The sequence below is a fragment of the Balaenoptera acutorostrata genome, chromosome 16 (genome assembly GCF_949987535.1).
Source record: "Balaenoptera acutorostrata chromosome 16, mBalAcu1.1, whole genome shotgun sequence".
Lineage (NCBI taxonomy): Eukaryota > Metazoa > Chordata > Mammalia > Artiodactyla > Balaenopteridae > Balaenoptera > Balaenoptera acutorostrata.
This window is the reverse complement of record NC_080079.1, coordinates 8,466,467-8,493,788: the sequence shown is the minus strand read 5'-3', so window position 1 is coordinate 8,493,788 and position 27,322 is coordinate 8,466,467. Positions and strand designations below refer to the sequence as shown.

The window sequence follows — 27,322 nt, the reverse complement described above, 5'->3', positions numbered from 1 at the left end:
GTAGGTTTTTAGGACTAGAATTGAAAAAACAAGCATGCTTTTGGCTATAGGAAATTTTCTTGATAGGGATTTGCATTTATTCTTTTTACTTTGAACAGAGCAAAACCCTGATGGAGAGAAATAAAACACCTCTGCTTGGTGTGTAACTAAGAAAGAAATGGCAAGCTTTCTGCATATGTTTAAAAATGGCCACGGGAACAAATATGTCTACTCCTTTTTCATTTTTTTTCCCCAGAGTGTCACATACCTCTAAGGTATGTGAAGGCTGAATCTCTAGCAAAGGAAAATAATATTAAAGTTAATTAGTACAGTAAAATAGAGACTAAGGATATGCTCATAAAAGATGTTTCATGGTGAACATGCTACTGGAAGAGGGGGGAGGGTAGGGGGTGGGAATTTATAACTGAGCGTTTCCGACAAGCAAGACACAGAACACATACATCCACCATCTACGTAATCCTCACAACAGTCCTAAAGGGATCATCGTCGTCATCATCATCATCATCATCATCACCATCCTCAAGCCCATTTTACAAGTGGAAAATATGGGGGCTCAGAGAGGTAAAGTAACTTGCCCAGAGTCACACAGCATTAAAGTGATGAACTAGAATTTGATCCCAGGTCTATTTGACATGGGATATTTTTCAAATTCATCAGCGGTTTGACCAACCTTCACAAAGTCAAGAAAGTAAGCAATGAACGTTATGTTTGGGGCCTTACCATCCCAATGCAGAGGGACCTAAGGGAATGTGACATCCTCAACTATCCTCATTCTGGAGCCCTAGGCCAGGAGCAGCCCTGACACAGGAAACAAAGGGCTTATCCTGAAACTTGGACCATGGGGTCATCTGGCTGCTGCAAAGGAACTCCTAAAGTCTCTGCTGGAAGCCTCTGTGTTCTAAGCGGATTCTGGGAGCGGTACCTCGTATTCCCCGAATCACAACAATGGGACTTTGGCCAGATGCCCTGACGTGGCTGGAAGACCTCCAGGAAACAGGAGATTTGGAAAAAGTCTCGAGCGTGGGATCAATGCCCCGCCTCCTCCAAGGGCTGATGGAACGTCTACCATCTCTGACCCTGTAACAGCCAACTAGCTCAGTGGCTATGAGCAGACCACAGAGTCAAACAGACCCCAGCTCTGCTCCTTGGGAGCTTGGACGGATCCCACCCCGTCTCCAAGCCCCAGTGATCTCACTTATAAAACAGGGAGTAAGCCACACCCCCTCAAAGACTATTGTGAGGATGAAAGAGGAGGCTACAGAGAGTTCTGGCACCTTATAAATGGTTAACTACAGTAGCTATCGGGCTGGTAACAATGATAAAAGACGGCTGGGCAGGAGATGGTCCTCCCTCCCGGTCCAGCAGTCAGTCCGTTGTCATCGGGCCGCGTGATGACAGCAGGACCATCACACTTACTTCCGGCCACAGTGTGCCAGGAAGCCCCATTGACGGTCCCATCCTCTTTCTGGAAGTCTTCCGTGTGACACACCCTCCTCCTGGCATCCGTCATGAGGCGGTGAGTGGAGGCGTAGGCGTAGGCCAGCCAGCGGAACACGTGGTCGTCGGGCGTGGGCGTGTGCTCCTGCGTCTTCCACGTGGACCTCACCATGTCGTAAGGGTAGGCCACCACCAGCTCTCCCCCCTGGAGGTTGCCGCCCAGCACGAAGGGGATCTTTTCCATCCAGGCTATGACTGCCCTGGTCTCCACTGCCACCTGGGAACGTTCCAAATTTAAACACATGTGAGAAATAAAATAAGAAGGAAACTGCTTTCTCTCCCTAGCTTTCCAAACAGGGACATAGTTGAAAAAGCAATCATTTTATGGAATCACCTGAGCAAAATTTAGAGTTTCAAAATCTGTCCTGGGAAAACTGGCCATTGTGGAAATAATGGATAAAAAAGACAGAAACCCAGAGGAGTTTCGTTTCCTAGGAACATTCCAGTTCATGCACAAAGAGGGAGTGACAGAATTAGAGTATCAACATTCTGCAACTCCACTGAATTAATGGCTCAGTCAATGAATTAATGCTCACCAATAGTTACAAAGAGAGAGAACCAAACGTAACGTGTCTCCTGATGAAAGAACACACACCTAAAAAAACCATCAACCCTGTATGTGACCAGGCCTCTAGTACAGGGGCCGGCAGACTTTTTCTATTAAGGGCCAGATAGGAAATATTTTAAGCTTTGAGGGCCGTGCAGTCCCTGTGGCAACTACTCAACTCTGCCATTGTAGCAGGGCAGCACCACAGACAATACGCAGATGAATGAACGTGGCTGTGTTCCAGTAAAACACCATTTACAAAAACAGGCCTGAGTGGGACATGGCCCACGGGCTGTAGCTTACCAACCCCTTCCTGTTCTACCTAGCCTAGTGGTCTGAATCTCACTGCCGATTTACAAGAAACATAGAGGAATATGTCACATGACATCACAAGAATACAGTCAGTAGCACATAGACAGTGGGAAATGTTAGAAGACAACCTAGTTGTTTATAACCCAGTTGTTACAAGATAAACAACAATAAAATTGCAAGAAAAAATGGAGAAAGTGATACAGGAGAAATGTACAGTTTAAAGGAGACTTGAAAGGCTTATAAACCAATCAAAACGAATGGGCTCTAGTTGGATCCCAATTAAAACAGAGAGAGAGAGAGATGGAGAATGATTATAGGAGAAATGTGAACACTGATTGGATATTTTATAATATTATGAAATGATCTATTTTGATATGATAATGGTAATAATTTATGGCTTTAAAAGAGAGTCTGATCTTTTAAAGATACTTCCTGAAATATTTACAAATGAAATGACAGCATACCTGGGATTTGCTTCAATAATCTTGGGGAGGAGGAGGAGTGGCTGAAGATGTAGATGAAACATGAATTGATGTGTTGAAGCTGAGATGGGTACATGGGGCAGGGGGTCCTTTACAGCTTCCTCTCTAATTTTGTATGCTTAACTTTTTTATAATAAAAAGTTAAGAGAAAAAAAGAAAGGAAGGAAGGAAGAAAGAAAAGGAATTGACAGTGTTAGAAGCTAAAATTGGGAAGCTTGATATGGTCAAATACTGATCGGTAGTCAAATATTTATCATGTTACTGATCCCTCTGAAGATAATTCCAGTGGGAAAAAATGATAATGGAAAAGACATAAACACTGGAAATGGTTTAACTATGCTGTATGGAAAACTGATTAAGGAATGAAAATGACTTGAAGGATTCATTAAGCTTTGTTTTTGTTTTTGTTCCTAAACACATCAGGGGCCCTGGATTGGATGAATCATAGAATTTAGCTCATGATACAGTATCATTATTGACCCACACTTGGTCATCTTCTCTTATATTCTGATATAATAAACACCGGTGAACCCAAGAATCAGCTTTTATTGACAATTTCTGCATACACATGTGATTTCCTCTGTCCCATCCTCCTGCTTCTCACTAGGAGGTAACCACTATACCCTAAACGATATGATTCTGATTCTCTTTTGTTTAACTCCACATGTGTATGCCTAAAAATATATTACTTGGTTTTACCTTCTTTTGATACGAAAAAAGGCAGAGTAACCATACTGATTACTGTCTTTGGTAATTTTTTCATCTTAGTTTATGTTTCTAAGACTAATCTGTATTGCATAAAGCTATATAGTTCACTTCAATATGAAGATCTCATCATTCAATTTATCTGTTCTCATGATGATGGGCATACAGGAAATTTTCCATTTTTTGCTATAATCGATAGTGTTGCTTTTAACTTGTGTTGTCTTCTGGTATACCTGTGCTGAAATTTATCTTGCATAAATCACTAGAGGTGTAGCTGCAGTCATAGGTATATACATATTCCACTTTACAAGATAATCAAATTATTTTCTGATGTCACTGTGCTAATTTACACTCTCACCCACGATGAATAAGAGACCCACTGTCCCACATCCTCTCCAGAGCTCGGCTACTGTTGATTTTGCCAAATCAACGGGTGTAAAATGTTCTCTTATCTGCATTTCCTTAGTACTAGTAATGCTGAACATCTTTTCTTGTTTATTAGCCATATGTTCCCTCCTCCATGAATTGCCTCTTTGTATCTTTGCCCATTTTTCTACTGAGTTGTTTCTATTTTTTTTATTTGTTATTATCTTTGTAAAAATTCTAATTCTTTTCCAATTGTATAATTTTCAAATAACATCTCTCAGTTTTTAACCTTCTCTCATTATAGTTTTTAAAATCTTTTGATGAAGAACAGGCTTTTTAATTTTGATGTTGCTAATTTATTAATCTTTTATGATGCTTTGTCCCAGGTGACAGTAAGTAACTAGACCCACAGGCATGAAATGCAGCCTTCAGAGGAATGTGTCCCACACATAAAATGACTGGAAAGAAGAAAGTAGCAGCAGAAATAAATACCACCTCAACTTTCCTGAGTGTGAGGCCTCGTCCGTTGCTATGACCAGTGCCCTCCTGCAGTTTGCCTTGCTCCTGCAGTTTTGAAGATTGAGAAGTAATACCCTTTTGCTCCTGATATTTGACACAGCACCCTAATATTGATGGTACTGCCATGAAGATTGGTAGCCAAGGTGCACATTCCTTCTCCCCTGGATGGATGATGGTGAGGGGTGCACAACAACGTGAATGTACTTAGTGCCACTGAACTGTACAGTTAAATATGGTCAAAATAGGATGTTTTATATTATGTGACTTTTACCACAATAAAAAAATTTTTTTTAATAATAATGATAGATGGATAGATAGATAGACAGACACATACACATGCACAAATATCAAAGGGATATGTGTAAGGGAAAAAATACTTGTCAACTCACTCATCAAATATTTACTCTGTTTTTTAGTGTTGGGATATATATTGCTTGTGATTAATCTCCTCAATTAGTATCCAGTCTATCTAGTACCTGATTGAACTCAGGTGAACTAAAGACATTCTACCAAATATGTATCTTACTTTGATTGTTACAAAGATATTGAGTTCATTTTTCTTAATGCTACAATAATTTTTTAAAAATTAGTTATCTACTGAATTCCATGGTAAGTACATTAGATGCAGTTAGGGATAGAAAAAAATGTTTCAAAAATATATAATGTGCCCTCAAGCAGCCTATCATTTAGCAAGGGAGATAAAACTAATCATAAATATCTCTTTTACAAGTTTAAAAGTGCCAAAAACTCATAAAGAAGATATGGCTAAAATGGCATGGTGGTTCAGGAAAGGGAATAATCACCTCCATAAACATCTTTATGTAGTCATACCCACTATGTTTCCATAAATTAATGAGGCATTATAGCATAGTTATAAAAACTGGAGGGGGGGTGGGATGAATTGGGAGATTGGGATTGACATATATACACTACTGATACTATGTATAAAATAGATGACTAATGAGAACATACTGTAGAGCACAGGGAACGCTTTCAATGCTCTGTGGTGACGTAAATGGGAAGGAAATCCAAAAAAGAGGGGATGTATGTATATGTATAGCTGATTCACTTTGCTGTACAGCAGAAACTAACACAACACTGTAAAGCAACTATACTCCAATAAAAATTAATTTTAAAATCTTTTATTTTATAATTAATACCATTTAAAATCATTTTCCTCACCTTGAAAAATCACTGTAAATGACTGTTAAATTTTACCAGATATTTCTTTCTGCAGACAACTTATTTCTTTTTTGTTTTTTTTCTATCATTTCATTGATTTTTGCTCTTTTTAATCACAGTCTTTCTACATTTTGGGGGGTTTCTTCTGTTATTCTTTTGCTAGCTTCTTAAGTTGGTTGATGTTCAGCTTTTCTTATTTTGGAATATAATCATTCAAAGGTATAAATTCCTGAAAGCACTATTTTTTTGCTATACTCCACAAATTCTGACATTTAGTGTTCTCATTATCTTTGATTTATTTTTTAGTTGCCAGTATGAACTTTTTCTTTGACTCATTACTTAATTTTTTTTTGAAATTTTCTAAATACATGGTGATGTTTTCATTAATCTTATTACTGTCTGCTAGTTTAATTGTATGGTGGTGAGAGACTCATGGTCTGCCTGACTCCTATTTTCTGAGATTTGTTGAGATTTCCTTTACAGACAAGAACACCATCAATTTTTGAAAATTCTCCAGGGATTACTCAGAAGAATATGTATTCTCTACTTGTTGGTTGTAGAATTCTTATAGATCCCTATGTCAAGACTGTTAACTGTTATTCAAATCTCTGTCTTTGCTGATTTCTTATCTATCTAACCTGTCCATAACTGAGAAAGGTATTGGTGATGGCAGGTTTGTGTAATTCTCCCTGTGTTTTTAAAGAACAAGCTCAAAAAACTAAATTCTGGACTTAAAGCAAAGACTGAAATCCAAGGACTTTCTATAATTGTGCTAAAATAATTACTTATCTCTCAGAGACTCAAGGCTAAGAAAGCGGGCAACCATATTCCAATTTTGGTCCAAGGGTTCCCAAATTATAACATCACTTGAATCCTCAGCTTTGCCAGATGTCACTAGTATGTTAGCTTGGAAAAAAAGAGGGATTATGTAGGGTGGAATTAGGAAATGTGAGAAAGGATTCAGAAGACCCAGAGGGCCTGAATTCTTTACTTCTCCACCCCCCATAAGGCGCCCTTGGGCATCCTAACTAAACCACATGGTATTGCCACTGTCTGTCTCTATCATTTGACTGGTTGCTTCTTGAGGTCCTGGAGAACACGATCCTGTGCATCACTAAATGAGGCAACCACGCTGGCCCTCCTCCAGTAAGTGGTACCCACATGTGCTGTGAGCTGGAGCTCTGGAGAGCTGCCCTCCACCCATTCATCTTTTTCCCCTTGATTCCTCAAGAAGAAAAGCCAATGATTATTATTAATTTTTTTTTTTTGATCTTGCAATGTGCTTGCCTAAAATATAGCATTTCCCAGCCTTCCCTTTGGTGGGTTGATACCAAGTTTTGACTAAATTCTGGCAAGATTTAAACAAAAGTATTATGCAGGAATTCTAGGAATGCCTAGAAAGTTAATTGACTTATCTGAGAGGAAGACTTTTTTTTAACCTTTTCTCTCCTTTTCCTTCAAAGACATGATAGCTGGAGCACCAAGATGGAACTGCCATCTTGAATTATGACCTTGAAAATCAAAGTCCACATGCTAACATATGGAGGCAGAAAGATGACTTTTGGGTTCCTGATGATCATGGGCTTCTATCTGGCTGGCCCTGAACCATCTGCCTCCAGGGTTCTCTTATGTGAAAAAAGAAAAAAAAAACTTTTACCTCATTAAGCCGCTGTTATTTTGTTTTTTTTCTGTTGGTGTACCCAAACCTAACACTCATATAGCAATCAAGGCAGACCTTTTGAAGGACATATAGGACAAAAGACTAAGGGTAAAGAGCACTTACAGTGGGCAGAGGAGGCAATAAAAGGCATGGGAAATTCTGCGAAAATTATCTCTTCCACGAGATACTTTTTGCGAAACTAGACCTAAGAAATTTGGGGGAGACATTTCTCATCCAATTGCATTTTTCTTTCCGAAGAAGCACCACATGTAATAAATCCATGGGGACTTGTGAAAATAAAAATAAGGTATCTCAAGTAATCAGTGAGGTCTAAGGACAAATTTCACTGCAATTTCATTGCACTGCCAAAGATGAAGGTTATAATGACCGTAACAAACACGCACAATTCAGGCAAAGTTTTTTCGGGAAGCACTGCAAAGAAATCTAATTAAATGATTTCTCTTCTAGGAAGAATCTCCTCAAATTTCAATTTAAAAGGTAGTTATTATCTAGCACACTTCCCTACTTTTGGAGAAAACGTGAAAGGAAAAAATGATTTTGTCTTGTTCTTAAATGTTATATCCTCTGCAAATACTGGTGGGTTTAACTTTGGCCTCCGCTGCTCTAGAGACTATGGGGTCTTTTTACTCACCGTGGCATTTTCAGACAGAAACCACTCAGGGATTGCAACATAGTGATTGGGAACTTTCCGTGGGATGTTCTGTCGGTCCTCTGCCCCCCAGAGCAGTGTGTTTAAGTCAGGAAAGTTGTTGTTGATGTCAATTCCATCATGGGTCCAGCGTCCCAGGGACCAGCCTCCCAGCTCTGAGCCCTGGGAGAAAATTCAGAATATGAGGAACCCACAGACTTGTGGACCATTCTGTCTCTCACATACATGAGGCACCTCCATCTCCATCTCCATCTCCATTTGGGGTGTGTCTCTAAGCCTCTACGCACCCTCTGACCCAAAGATGACATCCAAAGGAGAATATTTGGTTAATAATCTGTTAATATTTGGTGGGTGATGGATAATATAGCCAAGCAACTCCAAAGAGGGAATGCACAGAATCATTCCTGCCATATGGCAGTACTCAGAAAAGTATTAGGTCTCCCCTTCCTCCTCTTCCTTCACCTCTTCTACACAGGTTGAATGAAACTCCAAGTAGTAATGAGTCTAAGACTCTGTCAGTGAAAAAATCAAACGCCACCATATTAATGCTTTCTCCCTGCAATTCTGGCTCACTATTTCGCACTGCAAATCCCTAACCAACCATTTGCACCAATAAATACAACCAAAACTCTGCACTGTAAAACTTGCATTTGATAGGTACCATTGTGTTAAGTATAGTTTTCCATTTTATTCCCAGATACTGTGATATATAATTATGAATACACAATACAACATTAATACTAACTGTAATCTATACATAACTCTCTATATAACTATAACCTATATAAATTCTATATCATAATTAGAACATGACATATAAACAATATATCAGAATCAAAAAAATAACTGTCCTCAGAGAACTGATGAGAGGATTGTAGGTAATAATCAAGGTTAGAACGTGCCTTAAGTGCTCAATCAATGCTAGGTGTTATTATTATTCTATCCTATTGTTCCCATTGTATATATAACAATATTATTATTCATGTTCATTTTCTTCAGTCTGTTAGTGTCTCCCCATAATTCTCAATTACTGCTGTGCATCTTTCATAAGCCTTGCGGGTTCCCTTGTCTCAGCAGAAAGACACTTAAGAAGAAAGCTGGTAATGTGGAATTCAGATCAACTCATGGCTCAGCACATTGTGCGGCGGGGAGAGGGGGTGGCTAGCTGCTGCGCTGGGTGAGAGGAACGGTCCATTACCCCCTCGTAGGCCTTCTCATAGCCGTCCGGGTTGAGGGAGGGGATGATGTGGATCCGGGTCTCCTCCACCAGGTGGACGATGCGTGAGTTCCGGGCCAAGTACTCCTGGCATAGAAACTGCATCAGCAGAAGCATCAGCTCCCGGCCCAGCACCTCGTTGCCATGGGCCCCCGCGATGTAGTGGAACTCGGGCTCACCTTTACTCAAAGATGGGAAAAAATAGAGGATCATATCAGAGGCTTCCAGCAAAACAGTCCTCATCACATTGTATTAGGAAAGAAATCTCTGAATAATAGAAACTTACAATTTTAGCCCTCTCTGTCCTTTCAAATCAACCACAATTATACCAGTACAATTTTTATTAATTCCCAGATAGTCAGATATATAAGAAAATGAGTAGAAAAATCTCAAATGATACCAGCCACGGGGTAGGAATGTTTAGCCTTATTTGGCAAAAACAAATACAATAACACAGTGTTTAGAGTTTAAAAGTTACACATTAAACACAAGCCAGAGCAATTCTTTTTCTCTTCGGGGGAGGCAATTATTTTTCTTAAAAGAACTTTGTATTCAATTTTATAAAGATACAGAGATGAATAAATGCAAGCAGAAAATAGTGTCAGGGCAAGTCAGCAGTGACACCGTTTTGTAAAGGGGGCCTGTCTGAGCTTGTTCTCTTCAAAGCTCAGCTTTTTCAACGTCGGATTTGTCAGTGCGGGCACGAGCTGACAGCACTTCTGCCTCTTTTGTTGGCCAAGCTACTGCTTTTGCGGAAATGTGATTTCACCCACAGATAAAGCCCTACTCCTGAGAGAAACTCCTGGAATACCGATGAACATTAAAGTCGAGAGAATCAGACAAATCTTTGCATTTAACTTGCAGTGGATTTCTAAAGGGCTCACAATTTTACCAAAAAGAAAAATCGCTGACCCCACTCCCGCTCCCCCAACCCACTGACTTGTAGGAGAACACAGTTTTGGGAGTGATTGAATGAGACATGGCTGAAAACAGGAAATGCTTGAAAATAGGATGGAAATTTAAAAGAAAATTAAGGGAACCACCTTTAACTAGAGCCCTTAATGACCAGGGAGTCCAGAATTTTCTCCGGGAAAAAAACTCTGTCCTAACCATCTCCAGCCATTTTCCTCTTTGGTTAGCATGACCGGTCTCAGAGATGGGGAACAGAATTAAATACGGTCCCTTTGGAGAAAAGGAGGGTATTTCTTAAGTAATTTGACAGCCCACATCATACAATGAGGGGTTCGCAGAACCAAGATCTGCAGAATCTACGTGAGAGCGAGTGCATGGACGGCTCCCGGCCTGGTTCGTGAATGTTCTCACAGGGTGACCATCGCCTCGCTCTTTAAGAAAGCCCCAGACTCGAAGGGCCAGGTGCACTACAGAGGGGCAGCCTCACCGACTTCGTGCTCCCCAGGGTGGTCGGAGATCTCCACAGCGTACAGCTTCAGGCCCTGGTGGCTCTTGCCAATGTTGTAAATCCTGGTGATGTTGGGGCACATTTCATTCACGACCTTCATCAACTGAGAAACAAGATGGGTTTACGGCCCTACACAAGGATGGCCACGCTGCACGGAGGGCAGACCTCTCAAGAAGACAGCCCTCTCCCACGGCCCCCTGCACACGCCCACCGTCCTGCACACCAGTGCTATCCCCCGGCCTGGAATGTTCTCCTCGTGGCCCCTCTGCCCTGTCTTCCAGCACCTCGTGCTTGTGTTTATCGCCTCCCTGGGCTGTAGTATCACCTCCCTGGGCTGTAGTGTCACCTCCCTGGGTGACGAGGTATTACCTTTTCACTTTGGTTTCCTGTTTTCTTATTGTGCCCTCATTAGACAGACTGAGCCTTTTCTCTCTATACCCTTGCCTAAATAAATATTTATTACTGAATATCATTTTTTTCTTACACTGTAATGAGCAATCTATGATGTCAGGCTGAAGAAACACACACGGCTTCGCCCTCCTGGAACTCAAAGCGAGGTAACAGATGGAGTGGTACCATCGCCACTTCACTGGTGCCAAGTAAGGGGTGCGTGGAGGCCAGGGTGACGGGAGCCGTGCAGTGAAAGGGTGAGGGATGCAGGCTTCCACGAGAAAGTGAAATATATACGGATTGTTTCCTGAATTTTGCTTGGACAGTCGAGCTTGTCAGACAAGCTGCCAAAGGAAGGGAAGAGGGTCTGTTCATCACAGGAGCCCTGGGGCAAAGGACAGAGACATCCCCGCCAGCGGCTGCTGTGCCTCCCATCTCTGAATGGGTACCTGTGAGTGAGCTGGGTAAGTGGCCTTGACTTTCTGGGGGAAACTGTTTAGCCATCCCCAAGTGAAAGAAGTTCTGATTCAAAGGATGTCTCTGCCAGGCACCAGACTAGCCACGCTTCCCCATGGTAGAGTCAGGTGCGTTCATGAGATAACTTCTGACAGGGTGTTACAGACCAGGAGGGAAGCCTGGGTGCTGTGGAAGCAGCGAGGGAGGACATCCCAGCCTGGGCGGTGGGCGCCCACCAGGGAGGGCTTCATCCTTTTACAAGATGAGCAGGAGCTGGGCTGGTGGTGATGGAGGAAGGGGTGGCATGGGCCTGGGCGTGCTCTAAGCGTCTTTCAAAACATTCCTCATCAACCAAATGATCCATAAAATGTCCCTGTAAACTGTAAATAAACAACTCTGTCTCAAACGTTGTGGTAGGTTAAAATCTATGGAACTGGTAAATCGGTATCGTAGAATTTCTGATGGAGTGGAGTGACATGGCACTTGGTTTGCCTTTCGTAACAGAGCATTCTGCACTGCTGGGTGGAGGGGCCTCGGTGCGCATCTCTAAAGGAATGGAGCTTTTGCTGCTGGTGCTTTGCTTTTACGACACACCTACAAGGTGTTACAGCCGCAGCCCTGGTCAGGCATTCAGGGTCTATTCTCTCACCACTCCTGGGAGGGGGGAACATGCTTTGCTTTATGATAACTCACTCTGTGTTATAATATCTAGGTGAGAGAAAGAGAAAGCTGACTATAAAGGACTCTTGTTCAAAGAGGGAAGAGGCAGAAACCCACCGTCACTGGAGAAACCACACGCCAGCAAGGTTAATGTAGCTTCACGCCTCTCACCATGCGGGATACATACTGAGGGGCTGAAGTGGAACCACACAGGAGTAGGCCAAGTTTTAACAAGGGACATGGTGATAATGTCACTAGCAACGTTCACCATTGCGGTCATAGTAAGTTCTATTTCTCTACTGAATCTCATCGTGACGACCACCAGTGAAGTAGATAAGCAAGGAGGCCTGTCCCCATTCTACAGATGTGGAGACTGAGGCTCAGAAAGACATTGAGGGATTTGCCCAGGGTCACCCAGCTGGTACCAGGTGGAGTCAGGGCTTTGGACTCTTGAGTTCTTATCTGTCCATGAAGGTGCAGCAGAGCAATCAAAACAAGCAATGCCACCTCTTTTGTCTGTTGTACACGGATTGTTCCAGTAGACGGCCACAGCACAAGCACCATCTGATTTGGGCCTCTCATACCAGTCCCTGCTGACCACACACACTCCACTACCAGCGTGGACCTCAGCAAGTCCTGATCAGCAGGTGACCCACTGTCCTGCGTTCAGATCAAGGACCAGTTCTGCAGACACAGAGCCACTCGGCTCATCCTGAACTAGGTGGTCAACACAAGCATTCAGTACAGAGTCTGGCTGTCATTTAATGCCTACCCTCCTTCCCCTTCTGATGAGCTGCCAGAGGAATGTGCCCCCTGTGTTGGAGATCATGACCTTGACATTGGAAAAAGACAAACAGCATCTTCCCTTGGATGCACACTTAGCCGGGGATACAGCCTCTCAGGATGGGGTGATTCTTAGCCATAACTCATCGGAGTCACCTCTTTATCCTCTACCCACCATGGCAGTATTTTTATATCAGTCACATTTTCCTTCTTGGTGTTGTGGTATCTCACAAGTATCTTTTCCAGGCACAGGAACGAGAACACGGGCATTTGAAGACTCCCTTTAGGAAGGTTCTTGACAATTCCCTCCGCACCGTGGCCCTCTGAAATGCTGGGAAGGATCTCTCCAGGGGCCATGGGCACCCTCACAAACCTGGCTGCTGAGCTACCTTGCTTATTCCCAAAAAGAGTCAAAGAGGATTTTTTGGAGTCTGAGTCTTAATGGTAAATGTTTGAGTCTTGATGTCTAAAGTAAAAGAGAGGGACAGAATTTTCTTCACTGCCTTGTTGAGGAAGCACTCATCCTCGACAAGGATGACATCACCCAAAGGAGGTGAAAATTGGTTTTCCAGGGGCTAAAACTCTTAAATATTACATGCATCGTGCCCCTCCAAAGTGTGACCCTACCCAACAAAACTTTATTCCTTCGTTTTTAATGTAATGGGTAATTAAGAAAAGTGTCTAGAAAGGGCCAGTAAGGAAACATGGTTGAGAAACACTGCCCTCGAGAGCAGTGGGTTTTGTAAGATGTTCAGCATCCTCAAGACTCTGTCTCCTCATCTCTGAGGAGGGAATAAATCACATCCTGGGATCTACTGAATTCCCGGCTCTGTTGCTTCCCTCCTCTCCTGAAGGAGACAGAAGAAAGAGCCCCCTTTCCTAGTAATTCAGTTTCGAGCAGTACATCAGAGGATCAGAGCGATACATCAGAGGTAAATTACGTGCACGATGACACTTGCTGGAGCAGGTTTCATCCTCTCACACAAGTCACTGCAAGTGGGGAGTTATCCAAAGGCTCCAGGGCAGAAAGGTAGCTGAGAAAACTGATGTATCCACTCACTGGAACATTCCGCAGCATCCAACGACAATTATGAAGACAGCAATGAGACATGGCTAATGATCCAATATTAAGTGAGAAAATCTGGGCAAAGTTGTAACCATCCTCTGATCAAAATCGTATGAATTCTGTGAACATAGAAATGCAAACCCTGGATAGAAATGGGGGAAAATGAAAACCACTGATTCTTTAGGGTATTGGGTTCATGGAGGAGTAACCTTGAGACTTTTAGTTTGCATTTGATATGGTTACAATATTGTTTATCCAATGAATTAAAATGTTAAAAAAAAAAAAAGAGAGAAGGGAGAGGAGAAAAAGTCCTCTTCCATCATCTTTACTCATTTGTCTGAGAAACAGACACTGCATCTGATCAAGTGAAAAGGAATTCCAGAGGGAGGGGGAAGGAAGAGAGCCAGGGTCGGAGGCGTCCCGTGGTGTGCGGAGCTGCGCTTGTCTGAATCCGCAAGCCTGCTGTCCTGCCCGGGCTTCCTGCCACCATCGTCCACCCCCAGGGTCAGGAGCTCAGCGACCCCGCCACCTGCTGCCCACAACCATCCTCAGCTGCCCGGGAAATCAAAACCACTAGCCGGCTGCCTTCCAACCCACGTCTCTCCTGGACTCCTTTCTACTGCCTCATGCCACACGCTCCTTTATCAGCCAACCAAACAGAATTTCCTGAGCATCTGGCACCTGACAACAGCAGGTGCCCAACCAAAGTCCAATCTTTTTAACCTCTCCCCAAAACCACTTCTTTTTCTCCCGTTGTGGACGGTATCCCGGCCCCTGGGAAGCACACCAGAAGCCTATCTCTCTCCGACTTATTGGGGAATCCTAGGACTGGTCAGTCCCCCTCAGAAACCCCTCCCCCCATCCTTCTTCAGACCCGGCAGGTCCCTCTCCCGGGACAGGGACAGAGCTCACCAGTCTACTGTCCATACAACTGCCAGAAGGATCTCCCCAGACACAGCTCTGCGCCTGGAAAAGACCTCCCGATTCTCAGACTCAAGGCTGAAGCCTCTCCTGGCACTGACAACTGTCCCAGAAACAGGCCGTCCCGTCCTGCCTCCACAGTCCTGTTCCCGTTGTCCTCGCTGCTCGGACCACCCTTCCTTCCGTCTCTTCCTGCCACAGGCCCTGGATGACGGCGGACCTCATCAGCAGCCCCATCCCTTCCCAACCACGGCCGGCCATGCCGGCCACCTCTCCCTCCTGTTCCCCAAATATCTCCCCCGCAACAACCTCAAAAGTACAGTTATCCAGTACACTTTATGGATTTAAGATAAAATGACAGAGTCTCTGCCCTCGGGGTCCCAATGACGGAGAAAGGTAACGTACATGTAGACACAGAGATGACTGAGCAATTATGAATGGTGACACATGCTGGGAAGGCCTTCAGTGCTCAGAACAATTAACTCAATCTGCATCATAATATCAGCATTTGCGCAACGGCCTCCTGCCTCCCCCCTCTTCCCCCCATCCCCTTCCCAAGCCCCCGGGGCTCGCCCTGCGGGGAGAACGGTGTCTTATAAATCAGTGCTCCAGAAATAATTCCTACACACGCTAGTCGCTCACGTCTCCTGATTTCCCCTCCAATGCAGCAGCTGTTCTGTTTTCTCTTCCTGCTCCTGCGTCTGTTTCTCATTTTTGTGTTTTTTGTAAATGTCTCTCGCAATACTAGGATAAACTAACATTTTTTTTTCCCCCCTGAATTAGAAAGGTTTCTACGGCAATCTAGCAGACTCCATACAGGGAATTGCTAAAAGCGCTGGCTTCTTTCCCATCCCCAGGAGCCAGGAGTCCAAATGGCAAATCACTTCTGGCTTGAACACTCTTCAGGATTGATAGATGCCCACCCCCGTCCAACCTCGGACAGGTTCCAGTTGAGTGCTGCGGGGTCCTGAGAGATTGGAGTGGTTACCCAGTGTCCCCTGCAGGGGTTGCATTGCTTTCTCGGGTTCCTCTTAGCTCTAACATCTACCAAGCGATGGGGACCAGAGTCCCCCAGGGTAATGAAGCACATCCATTAGCTCTCCTCATATGAGAAGGACCTCCATTCTCCATGCGGGACAACTATTTAAAGATACCACACTCTCTGTGCAGTGAGCTCATTTTAAATGCATTTAGATAGATTGCTTTTGACATTAACTGCACCAACTAAGTTGATATTTGCCTAATTTCTGGGCAAAAAGATGTCCCGAGATGCCCACTGAGCAAAGCTGTGTTAAGACACGAGTGCTTCATAAAATGGAACGGTGAGCAGTCACATAAACACCCGAAAATGGAGAGCAGCAGGGATGATTCACAGACCTCAAGTCCAAACACATTATCCTGATTTCTGCAGAGCAAGACCACAAGACAATTTCTTTAGCACGTCCCACCTCCGAGTCTGTGCTGACAGGTGCCTGGAAGCTGTGTGTATCTCAAATGAAATGACATGGAGACTAACTGGGTTTGTTGACTCCCTGGGATGAAGCAGAGAAGCCCTCGTGGCAAAGCCTAATTGCTCCGACCTCAGGAAAGCCTCCTGCCCTTGTACCGCGTGGCTGGTACCGCTCCCTCAGCACCTATGAGCCCTCGCTTTGAGCCATGTTATTTTGGCCTTTGGTGAGTGCTTGTTCATTAAACATATTTGTGAGTACACTTCTCTGTTCCTTCTCTTCCAACAGATTCTTACATGTCTAAGGGTTTCTCATGTGCCAACACTTCCCCGCGCTTTCTAGCACAAGGCTTGGGGGGAACGCTGAACAGGATTACACAGGCAAAGCACTCAGCATAGGGCTGCTTTTTTAGCCTGTCCTAAAAAACTCTTGGTCCCTTCTCCCTTCTGCACCCACTAGATAAATGCTGTCAATAGCTCAGGATTACTTGGTTTCTGTCATTAAATCTGGGGACAATCTCATCTGGGACGTCTTTTCCTCCTAACAGTCTAAAGCACTGAGAGCCATAAGGTATCAACCGGCTGTTCTGAAACCTGCCTGTATATTAGAATCACAAGGAGAGCTTTAAATAATTTTGATTCCCCAGTGCCTTTTCCTCAGGATTCTGCTTTAATTGGCCAGAGGCAGGTTTCAAGTATAGGTATTCTTCCAAATTTCCCCCAGTGATTCTAATACCGAGAATCAGAGAATCAGAATAACAAGGGGAGTGTTACATATTCCCTCGGTGACTCAGTTTCCCCATCAGTAAGATAAGGCCAACAACAGTCCTGCACTCCCAGGGTGGTTAGAGAGACTGACCATGTTAACATAGGTAAATTCCTAATGTAGGGAAATTGATGTAGGTCGTATGTGAGAGCTTCCTGCTATTACTATTACCAGTGTTATTCCGGATTCTTTTTCTTCTTCGACTCTGCACATGACTATTGTCCTCAAATCAGTGATACCACTCAAACACACAGTGATGTATTTTTTTAAATTGAAGTATAGTTGATTTACAATATTGTGTTAGTTTCAGGAGTACAGCAAAGTGATTCAGTTATATATATATATATATAAAACATTATTTTCCATTATAGGCTATTACAAGATATTGACTATAATTCCCTGTGCCATCCAGTAAATCCTTGTTGCTTATCTGTTTTATATATAGTAGTTTGTATCTGTTAATCCCATACTCCTAATTTATCCCTCCCCCTCTCTCTTTCCACTTTGGTAACCATAAGTTTGTTTTCTATGTCTGTGAGTCTGTTTCCGTTTTGTATATAGATTTATCTGTATTATTTTTTAGATTCCACACATGAGTGATGTCATATAATATTTGTCTTTCTCTGACTTACTTCAGTAAGTATAATATTCTCTTGATCCACCCATGTGGCTGCAAATGGCAATATTTCATTCTTTTTTATGGCTAATATTCCATTGTATATACATATACCACATCTTCTTAAGCCAATCGTCTGTTGATGGGCACTTAGGTTGTTTCCATGTCTTGGCTATGAACATTTGGGTGCATGAATCTTTTCAAACTAGAGTCTTCATTTTTTTCTGGATATAAACCCAGGAATGGGATTGCTGGATCATATGGTAGCTCTATTTTTAGTTTTTTAAAGAACCTCCATACTGTTTTCCATAGTGGCTGTCACCAATTTACATTTCCACCAACGGTGTAGGTGGAAGAAGTATAGTATTAAATCAGAAAGCTTGGCTTCGAATTCTGCTTCAATCACTTGCTGGCGAGGGAGGTTTCCTCTCGTCACCTGAACCCCAAGGCATTCTCAGCCTCGAAACTACAAGCATTTCCTGTGGCTTCAACAAACCATAAAAGCACAAAAACAAACACCTACGTGCTTCTGGGCACAGGAGAGATTTCTCTTTGACAAACCTGGATCTTACCTGACGCATTTCCTTATAGTTGTGGTGCTTAAAATCCAGGTCATCGGTGGTGGTCATTTCATTCCGTCGGTGATAATAGTTATTTGGATCTAGGGACAGAAATATGGTTTTGAATTCATTCACATTATTCTGTTACTTGTGGTGGCTGTGTTAGGTGCCTGATTTGTGTGGGAACACAGCTCAACCTCCAGCTTCTAACTTTCGCACAGAGGTGAGAGAGCCAACTTTCGAGAAGCATCTTAAGAGTCAGAACTACCCAGTGGGGAGAGCATGGGCCTGGAGCCAGAATGCCTGGGTTCCAATCTCTTCTACTTGTGTGCTGTGTGACCTTGGATAAGTCACTGGAGCAGTTTTTCCTTAGTGTCTTCACCCATAAACAGGGGAACACTGGTACCTCCCTCACTGGTTTATTGTTAGTATTAGTGCCTGGCAAACAGTCACACTAAATGAAGGAAGGAATAAGTGAATGAATGAATGAATATCACAATTGCATGGAAATTTTCAGAAGTGTGGTGGACTCTATCAGTTGCTTGCCCAGCATGCAGTCCACTTTCATCCTTCCTAACAGAAGCCCTGTGTTGTTTGGGAATCCCCACTTCTCCACTTCTAGGAAACTGACCTTATGCCTTAAGCTCCAGGGGTCCTACATGACTGGTCTAAGCCAATCAGAACATAGCACTCCTGGCCACTCTTATTGGTCCAGATTGAAGGGAAGGACTTTAATGGCACAAAGGAGTGAGTGAGAATCTCTCCAGAGTAGAGGACAGAGAGAACCTCAATAGCTACTGAGTGAACCAACCCTAGATCCCCCATCAACCTCCCTTGGGACTTCCAATCACATGAGATAAAGAACTCCCTGAACTGCTAAGCCAGTGGGAGCTGGGGTTCCTGTTGTTGGAGCCGAAGCATCCTAACAGGCATAATCAGGATGCATTAGCAGTGGTGACCCCTGGGGACTGGGGAGGAGATGTCTGCCCTTGACTTAATTCTCCTCCAGATAAATTGACTTTTTTCTTTAATTCCTACAAGCCGATGTCGTTTATACAACTACAAAAACAAAAAGCATCCAGAAGAAAGGAGGGGAAAGGGAAGAGGAAGAGCTAGAAGGAGGATGGGGGGGGGGGAAGGGACCACTCAGCGGGGCCTCTCCTGACCTGACAAAAAGTCGTGAGGCTTACAGAGCCTCAGCCAGGCTTGCCATCTCCAGCTGCAGCTCCATCTCCATCTCCATGCAGCCAGAAATCCTGGTCAGCTCAGATCCCTCCCCAAGGCAGAGAGCACAGGGTGCTTTAGACAAGTTAACCTACTAACTCAGGGACCACGTGAGCAAAGCTGGAACCACAGCAGCTGTTTGCTGCTTTGGGGGTTGGGATCTTGCTTTGCGGGTGCTCAGCTGGGAGAGGAAAGGCTATCTTTCCTGGAAAGGGGGCTCACTGCAACCTACAATCGCTAGTCTCATGACACGCTTTATCCAGAACAGGCAAATCCATAGAGACATTGCAGATTAGAGGTTACCCCGTGGAGGGGGATCCGCAAGTGATGACTCAGTGGGTCCAGGTTGTTTTTGGGTCCATGACAAAGTTCTGAAACTAGAAAGAGCCAGTGATCATACAACCTTGTGAATATACTAGCACTGAACTGTATGCTTTAAAAAAGCTTAATTGTATGCTATGTGAATTTCACCTCATTTAAAATAAAATTGCTGGCCTCCAAGTGCTCTCTGAGGACTAAGGAGGATACCAGAAACGCAGCCACCACAGACCTTTCTTTCCCTGCCACGAGGCCAGCCCCTCACCCAAGGAAATGCCCATTACTGTGGCCTTGTGACCTCCCTAAGCCCCGACACCCCCAGCACAGAGCCCTGAGCACAGATGACCTGGTACCATATGCAAACAGCACCAAACCCCTTCTGCAAAGAGCTGGCTCCCGAATGAGAAGAAGTCGCACTTGTCCAGCGCCATCTGACTGTTCTTATGACAAGGTCGCTCCAAAAGGGGCAAGGGGGAGACGTGGACCCCCAGGCAGAGCCCATTATGATCTTAGGTCATTACTGTCAGTGCAAGCATCAAACCCACAGCTCCACGTGGCTCCAAAGAGGGGGCGGCACATCTTTCATGCTTATTTCCTTGCCGCCCCACCTCATATAACCCTACGGCATAGCATCTCCACCAGGCTGCCCGCGTGAGTCCAGGAAACCCTCTGATTTCTTGGCTGGCGCTCCTTCGCCAGGAAGTCCCAGGGCCAATCTGCAGCCTGACTGACAGGAGAAACTGTCAGGAAAGGCAATTTTCAAGAGCGTTGCTGTTTATACAGTTTTCCTAAGATAATCAACATCAGGCACTTGGACAAGAAGAGAAATCACACGTTTATTTAAACTCAGAAGGGCAAGCTGCCTTCTGTGACAGGCGGACAGGCTACAGCCAGCAAGCCTGGAGCCCCCTGAACTGAGAGCGATTCACTGGGGAAAAGAGGCCGACACGCCTCCCCCACTGGACAGCGAGAGCTCTGGGAGCAGCAACTGTGGCATCTTATCTCAGAATCCTTGGGCCCTGACTCAGAACGGGTGCCCCCGAAGCGTTTGATATTTGAATGAATACGGATGGATGGAAGGATGGATACTCCAATCAAGTTATTTAGAAAGGGCTAGTTACAAAAAGATAGCACTTTCTAGGGCCCAGGTGACCTCTGAGAAGAGGCCCACTTTATGCTGTGATGCTATTACCCTATCACTGTGGCAGAACAGAGAATGGAGGGGAGGGTGGAGTGAGTGGTAAATGAAAACCACATCCTCGGGATTGAGGATAGTTATGGAACATTATGCCGTCTTTGGATCTGTTAGTGTACTGGTTTCCTAGGGCTGCCATAACAAAGCGTCATAAACTAGGTAGCTTGAAACAGAAATTTCTTCTCTCACAGTTCTGAAGGACAGAAGTCTGAAATGAAGCTGTCAGCAGGGCTGTGCACTTTCAAGGCTCTCAGACAAGATCTTTCCTTGTACCTTCCCAGTTTCTGGCAGTTGACAGCAATCCTTGGCTTGTAGCCTCGTGATTCCAATCTCTGGCCCAGTCATCACATGCCTTCTCCCTGTGTGTCTCTGTTTTCTCTTCTTCTTCTTCTTCTTCTTTTTTTAATTACAGGGCACATGGAATTGCAACTCTTCCTCTTTTTTTAAAATTTTATTTATTTGTTTATTTATTTATGGCTGTGTTGGGTCTTCGTTTCTATGCGAGGGCTTTCTCTAGTTGCGGCAAGTGGGGGCCACTCTTCATCGCGGTGAGCGGGCCTCTCACTGTCGCGGCCTCTCTTGTTGCGGAGCACAAGCTCCAAACGCGCAGGCTCAGTAGTTGTGGCTCACGGGCCTAGTTGCTCCGCGGCATGTGGGATCTTCCCAGACCAGGGCTCGAACCCGTGTCCCCTGCATCGGCAGGCAGACTCTCAACCACTGCGCCACCAGGGAAGCCCTGTTTTCCCTTCTTAAGGACACCAGTCATTGGATTTAAGGCCCACCCTAACCCAGTATGATGTCTTCTTAACTAATCACATCTGCAAAGTGCCTCTTTCCAAAAAAAAAGGTTACATTCTGAGGTTCCACGTGGACATGAATTTTGGGGGGAGTGTGGCCTGACTTGGTGAAGAAAAGTGGAAGGTAGTAAAGCAAATAGATTTAAAATGTCCTTGCAGCTATGCTGATCCAATAGAACCCATCCTTCCCCCAATTTATACAAATTGTTGAGAGGGGGTGGGGCAGGCTGGAACATTATTACAGTTCAGCGAGATTGGTGGTGGTCTTACAATTAAAACATTTTCTCAGTGGCTTATGAATGGAGGGTATGTGTATTCAGAGAAAGGAGACACAGTATTTCACCGGGTCCTGGCCCGCCCAAAGGAATGATTCAGGGCCACTGCCCTTTAGCAGCTCCCCCATGCTTGAGGGACACAAGCTCCTTTCCACAGATCTTTGTACAGCGCACCACAAGCTCCTCTGGGTCGAATTCAAGACCCTGGACCCCTTGGCACTGTGCAGAGAGAGGACAGTTGCTCAGACCTGGTGGCCAGGAAGACGAGATGGGAGGAGTGAAGACTTTCCCCAAAGAGGTCAGAGTCTCACATTCATAACAGAAGCTGCAGACCAGCACCAGGGGCTCAAGCATTGCCACCCCCTGCCCTGCAGGGTCATTTCCCAGGACCCTGGGCACAGTCCTGTCACCCTGTGGGGAAATCGTGTGCAGAACAATGGAGCTCTTTTTTGAACGAGGCAGAGCACATTGCAGTGTTGCTTGCAACAGCAAAATACCTGAAAACCACCAAGGCTGTGATCTGGAAGCCAGCTGGCGTGTGTCTTCACCTGAATTCTTCATTATTAAAAATCTATCTTAAGAAGCTCTCCCCAGAGTTTCCGATTTGCATAGATCCTTAGTCCGAAATGGACAAGTCCATTCAAATTTGGGGAAGAGAACTTCCTTCCACTTTTTAAAAAAATGAACAACATTTAAAAGATTTGTTTGAATTAAAAAAATTTTTTTAATCATGGTAAAACACACATAACATAAAATTTACCATTTTAACCATTTTCAAGAGTACTGTTGAGTAGTGTTACATATAGTCACACTGTTGTAGAAACAGATCTCTAAAACATTCTCACCTTACAAAACTGAAACTGTAACCATTAAACAACACTCCCCCTTTTCTATTCATTTTGAGCTTTAAAAATCCTATTAATAGACCATGGTATAGGGTAATTCATTTTCTAGTTCAAAAATTTCTGGACACATTATTCATGAAGACTTAAAAAGAATCTTCCCCTTCCTCTGCTCTCACCTGACAGTCCACAGGAAGACAGGCAGGACAGAACAAAGAGAAGCAGAAGCAAAGGTAAATGAATTTTTCATAAACAAGAGTTCCAGGAAGAATAGACTCTGGGCGGTTGCATGTAGAGCACGAAGTCACCTTGGGTTTGAGTGGCTGAGTTGGTTGGGTCACCCCTGCCTTTGGCCTCATTAACTTGCACAAAGGAATTGTGTCAACAACAAGGCAACTGAGCAAGATTCAATTACCCACATGGACATGGGGGTCCATTTGCCACCCCAGGCCCTCAGATGTGACCACCACCAGGAGGCATGCACAAAGGCCAGCTCTCCTCTGGGCAGACTGCTAAGTAACTTCTAGAAGAAAAATGGCCCTAAATATTCAGGGTTGGAAAATAGAACCGTTCCAAGTCCATACTTGAAACCCATCCAGATTTCACACTGTAATTCTGTCTTTGTGTTTAAATTGCCCCCAGGACCTATCTTCAAACATACACACACCAAGAATAACTTAACAGGAAAATATTTATTTCATGAGACTCTCACAGGCTGCCCTTTGCCCTTTACCAACAACAGATGAATTTCTGCCCTCAGAGAGAAACCGTGACCCTGCTTTTTAAAGCAAGCAGACCAAGGCTGTGCTGAGTGACCTGGCGCAAAGAAGGCCTCACAGACTCCCGCCTACGTCTGTGCCTGCAGACGCAGTGAACTCAGGAAAGCCCAGCAGGCCCTGGGCGGCAGCAGGCGACTGTCATCCCAGGCTGAACCAGCCACAAAAGGAGGCCCAGATCCCAAATTGGGAAGCCTTCAACATTCTCTCTGGATCATCCTTGAAAACACATACTTCCTTTCCGCCGGCAATCCCAGCCACCGTAACATAATTTGAGCAATAATCCCATAATTTACACAATAATTTTGGACGCGCACCATGACACAGAAACAAAGATACTCACTGTGGGATTCTGTAGAGAATCAAAACACTGGACACAACCGAACTTCTAACTATAAGAGGCAGTTTGAAAACATGAGATATTGTCCACAGACTAGGATAAAAGCATCCACAAGACAGATGGTCTCTAATAGTTTTAACGACATGAAAAAGGTTTGCCGTCTAGTAAGCACAAACATGTAACAAAGAATCTGTCTGGTGTGAGGGTAAGTAGGTAGGTAGGTAGACCCATCTTTCTCACCAATACAGAGCGTATGTTCTTTAAATTCATACTCGGCAAAGCAAGATCATGGATATTATATTGAGGGAAAAGCAATAAACGACATGAAATATGCTCCCCAAACTCAGTAACTGTAAGTTCATGGTGGGGGTGGGGGGTGGGATGGCTATAGAAATAGCATGACAGATATAGCGGCACCTGAGACATCAGAGCTGGTGGTACCCTTCCTCCTGGCAGGGGGAATCCAGAGGTAGCAAGGCCTGACTCACACTAGACAAGAAAACTGAGGCTTTCCTGGAGGAGAAAGTATAGGAGAGATAACCCGAAGCTGTGCTCCTTGTTCCCTAGGGCCTGACTGTGGGTGGACAGGAAAGTGGAAATTCCTAGAGGCCCTAGTGCAGGGCCTTAGGAATGTTCTGGAGGCCAGCTCCCTTCCCTGGAGATGTCTGGACAGGACAAAGAGGCTGTCACATAAGGCTCCATAAGCACACAAACTCTTATGTTCTGAAAGGCCGACAGAGCAGCAAGCCAAACCAGATCAGCCTGTCCAGAGCAGACATCAGCAAGGGTCCATGTGTGAATCCAAGCCCCCATCTTCCTGTCACTCTGGGGTCACACCCAGATCCCATGATGTGAAGATAGGGCAAGGGGAGCACAACCTAAAGGAGCAAGCATTTACCCAAAGACCCAGGCATCCACGCGAAGCTACTTTTACAGAGAGACTATGTACGCGGTCAAGTTTAAAATTAACTCCTACCATCTCCTCTACCCAGTGTAGCAGGAGCAGTCAAGGGCAATTAAACGTGTTTCCAAAAAAATGTTATCTAATTTTTTTTTTTTTGCCTGCTTCTGAGTAGTAGCTTTGAGTGAATTTTCAACCTTGCAACATATCTTAAAATCCCAGTGGGCAAAACCACAGCTGACATGTTACTTTAATACACCAAATGTTCGTGGGGTTATGGGAGATTTTTATTTATTTTCTTTTTGTTTACCTATGTTTTCTAAATATTCTGCAATAGATGTGGTATTTTTTGTTTTTTTTTTGTTTTTTTTTTTTTAAATTACAGACCTGTTTTATTGCTGCAATTAAAAAAAATACTGAATCCAGCAATACATATTTTTTTTTAATATTGACACAATTTTTAATGGTCTTTGAACAATCATAAATTTTCCCATAGATTTTTTTTTTTTTGAATTTATTCCATTGTATATTTGATGACTCACCTATGCATAAACACCAATGTGACATGCAATATTAATAGACATGAAAAGCAAAATTACCATTTATCCCATTTCACACTGTAAAGTTAACAGGTGCTATAACTTAGTAGATGTGGTATTTTTTTACATGAGAAAAAGGTTGTGTGGCTTATTTTTATTCACCTTGCTGGCTAAGCACCTGTGGTCCATCAGCACTCCTGCCCTGCAGGAAGCACGGGCAGACTCACCTGGCAACGGGCAGCCGAGGACCTCCATCCTCATGCAGATGCTCCCATTATCGAACCAGGACTGTGGGTTTATGCGGATGTAGCGCGCCACCATGGGGACAGGCAGCTTGTTGAGGACGGGGATCTCCTTTTCACTGTTTCCTTCAAATATCTATTAATGCACAAGGGGAAAAAAAGAGGCTCTTTTAGAGCTTGATTATCAAGGCGTGAAAGAGTCAGTAATTCACTCGTTCCACAAGATCTCGAGCAACACCTAACATGAGCTGGGCAGTGAGGGGGAAGGAGAAATGGATCAGGCCTGGACCCTGCCCTCAGGAAGCCCCAGTCTAGTGGGGGGGGGCAGGGAGGAGGAGGGGTGTTATATTTAGATATCGTAGGTGAAATCTGTTAGTGCCATGGCAAAGAGACATCCACAAAGCTCTGGGATTTCAGAAGAAGGAAAGGACCAGGCCACGCTTCAGGGATGAGGTGCCATGTGAACTGGCCTTGAAGGAAAACTCTTTAGACGTGGAGGGATGCGAGGGGTTCTAAGGAAAAGGAAGCAATGGCTGGAGAAGCCCCGAGATGGGATTCAGGAGAAGAGCAACCGTCTCCCTGTTACTGGAACACAGAGGATTGTGTGCAGGGTTGGGGGCGGGGTGGTGCAGGACGCGGTAAGTATGAGAAGGAAGGTTGAAATGGGGGCTGCAGTCAGATCTTGGAAGGCACTGGATACCATGTTTGGAACTTGCACTTGAGAACCCGAGGAAGAGGGTGATAAGCTCGGAACTGGCTAACCCGGAGGGAAGCGTGGAGCTGAGAGACCAGGGTCATTAAAGAAAGTTCGGGAACTACTATAATTGACTAGCTGTGCAGGCCCCAACATTCCCCAGGGGCCGCTGACCTTCCAGGGCTCAGTTGTGACTTGTGGAAGAGACTGAATCCCAGCAGCTCTGAATTTGAGCCCTAAATGTGGGCCACTTGGTTCCGAGCTTCAGGGTACGGAAAGGGGGTCATTTTCCATCAGACTGGATGGCTGGTCTGGGTTGACACAGGACCAGGCAACATCCAGGTGCAAACACTGGTCGGGTGTCCACTGCCTCTGCCAAGCCCTGCACAGCCAGACACCAAGGGCGTGGTCAGAGGGAGAAGAGACTCACCATGTCTCCAGATCCGTTCTTCACAGTGACCCACGTATGGCTGTCATTGCTCACCATGACCTTATAGGAGGTTACCCAGTCACTCCTAAGAAAAAATAAAACACCATTGGGACCACACACTTAAAAATGTTTCCCTCTTCCATGCAGAGGTGCAGCAATAGAGAAAGCAGGTCCCAGAGGTGGGCAGCACTGGGTCACACCCTGGCCCCCACTGCTCACCTTCCTTGTGGCCTTGGCCAGGTAACTGACCCATCTAGGCTACAGTTTATTCATCCACGAAATGGGAATTATAAAAGCACCAAGCTTGAAATATTAATGTAAGCATTACATGGTTTCATACCCTTTAAACACTTAGGACAATGCCTGGCCCCCAGTAAGAACTAAATGTTGGTCACGCACATAAAGATACACAAATAACTTACATATTTGTTTATACTGAACATTTACATCACACACAGTAGTAGAGTTCCACGTGGGAAAGAAACCTCAGTAAAAGTGGCAAGTTGGC

General features: G+C 44.5%; 1 protein-coding gene across 2 annotated transcripts in view; it reads right to left on the bottom strand.

The window, feature by feature from the left end:
- Positions 1-27,322, bottom strand: part of CPXM2 (carboxypeptidase X, M14 family member 2) — a 128,554-nt gene that overhangs the window by 11,960 nt on the left and 89,272 nt on the right. For both annotated transcript variants that reach the window (XM_057531229.1, XM_057531228.1), the window contains exons 5-11: positions 26,815-26,899; positions 25,676-25,826; positions 18,254-18,342; positions 10,556-10,679; positions 9,139-9,335; positions 7,923-8,102; positions 1,417-1,714 (exon numbers count right to left, since the gene is read on the bottom strand). In XM_057531229.1, coding sequence (XP_057387212.1) covers positions 1,417-1,714; positions 7,923-8,102; positions 9,139-9,335; positions 10,556-10,679; positions 18,254-18,342; positions 25,676-25,826; positions 26,815-26,899 — 1,124 coding nt within the window. The remainder of the gene's footprint in view (positions 1-1,416; positions 1,715-7,922; positions 8,103-9,138; positions 9,336-10,555; positions 10,680-18,253; positions 18,343-25,675; positions 25,827-26,814; positions 26,900-27,322) is intronic.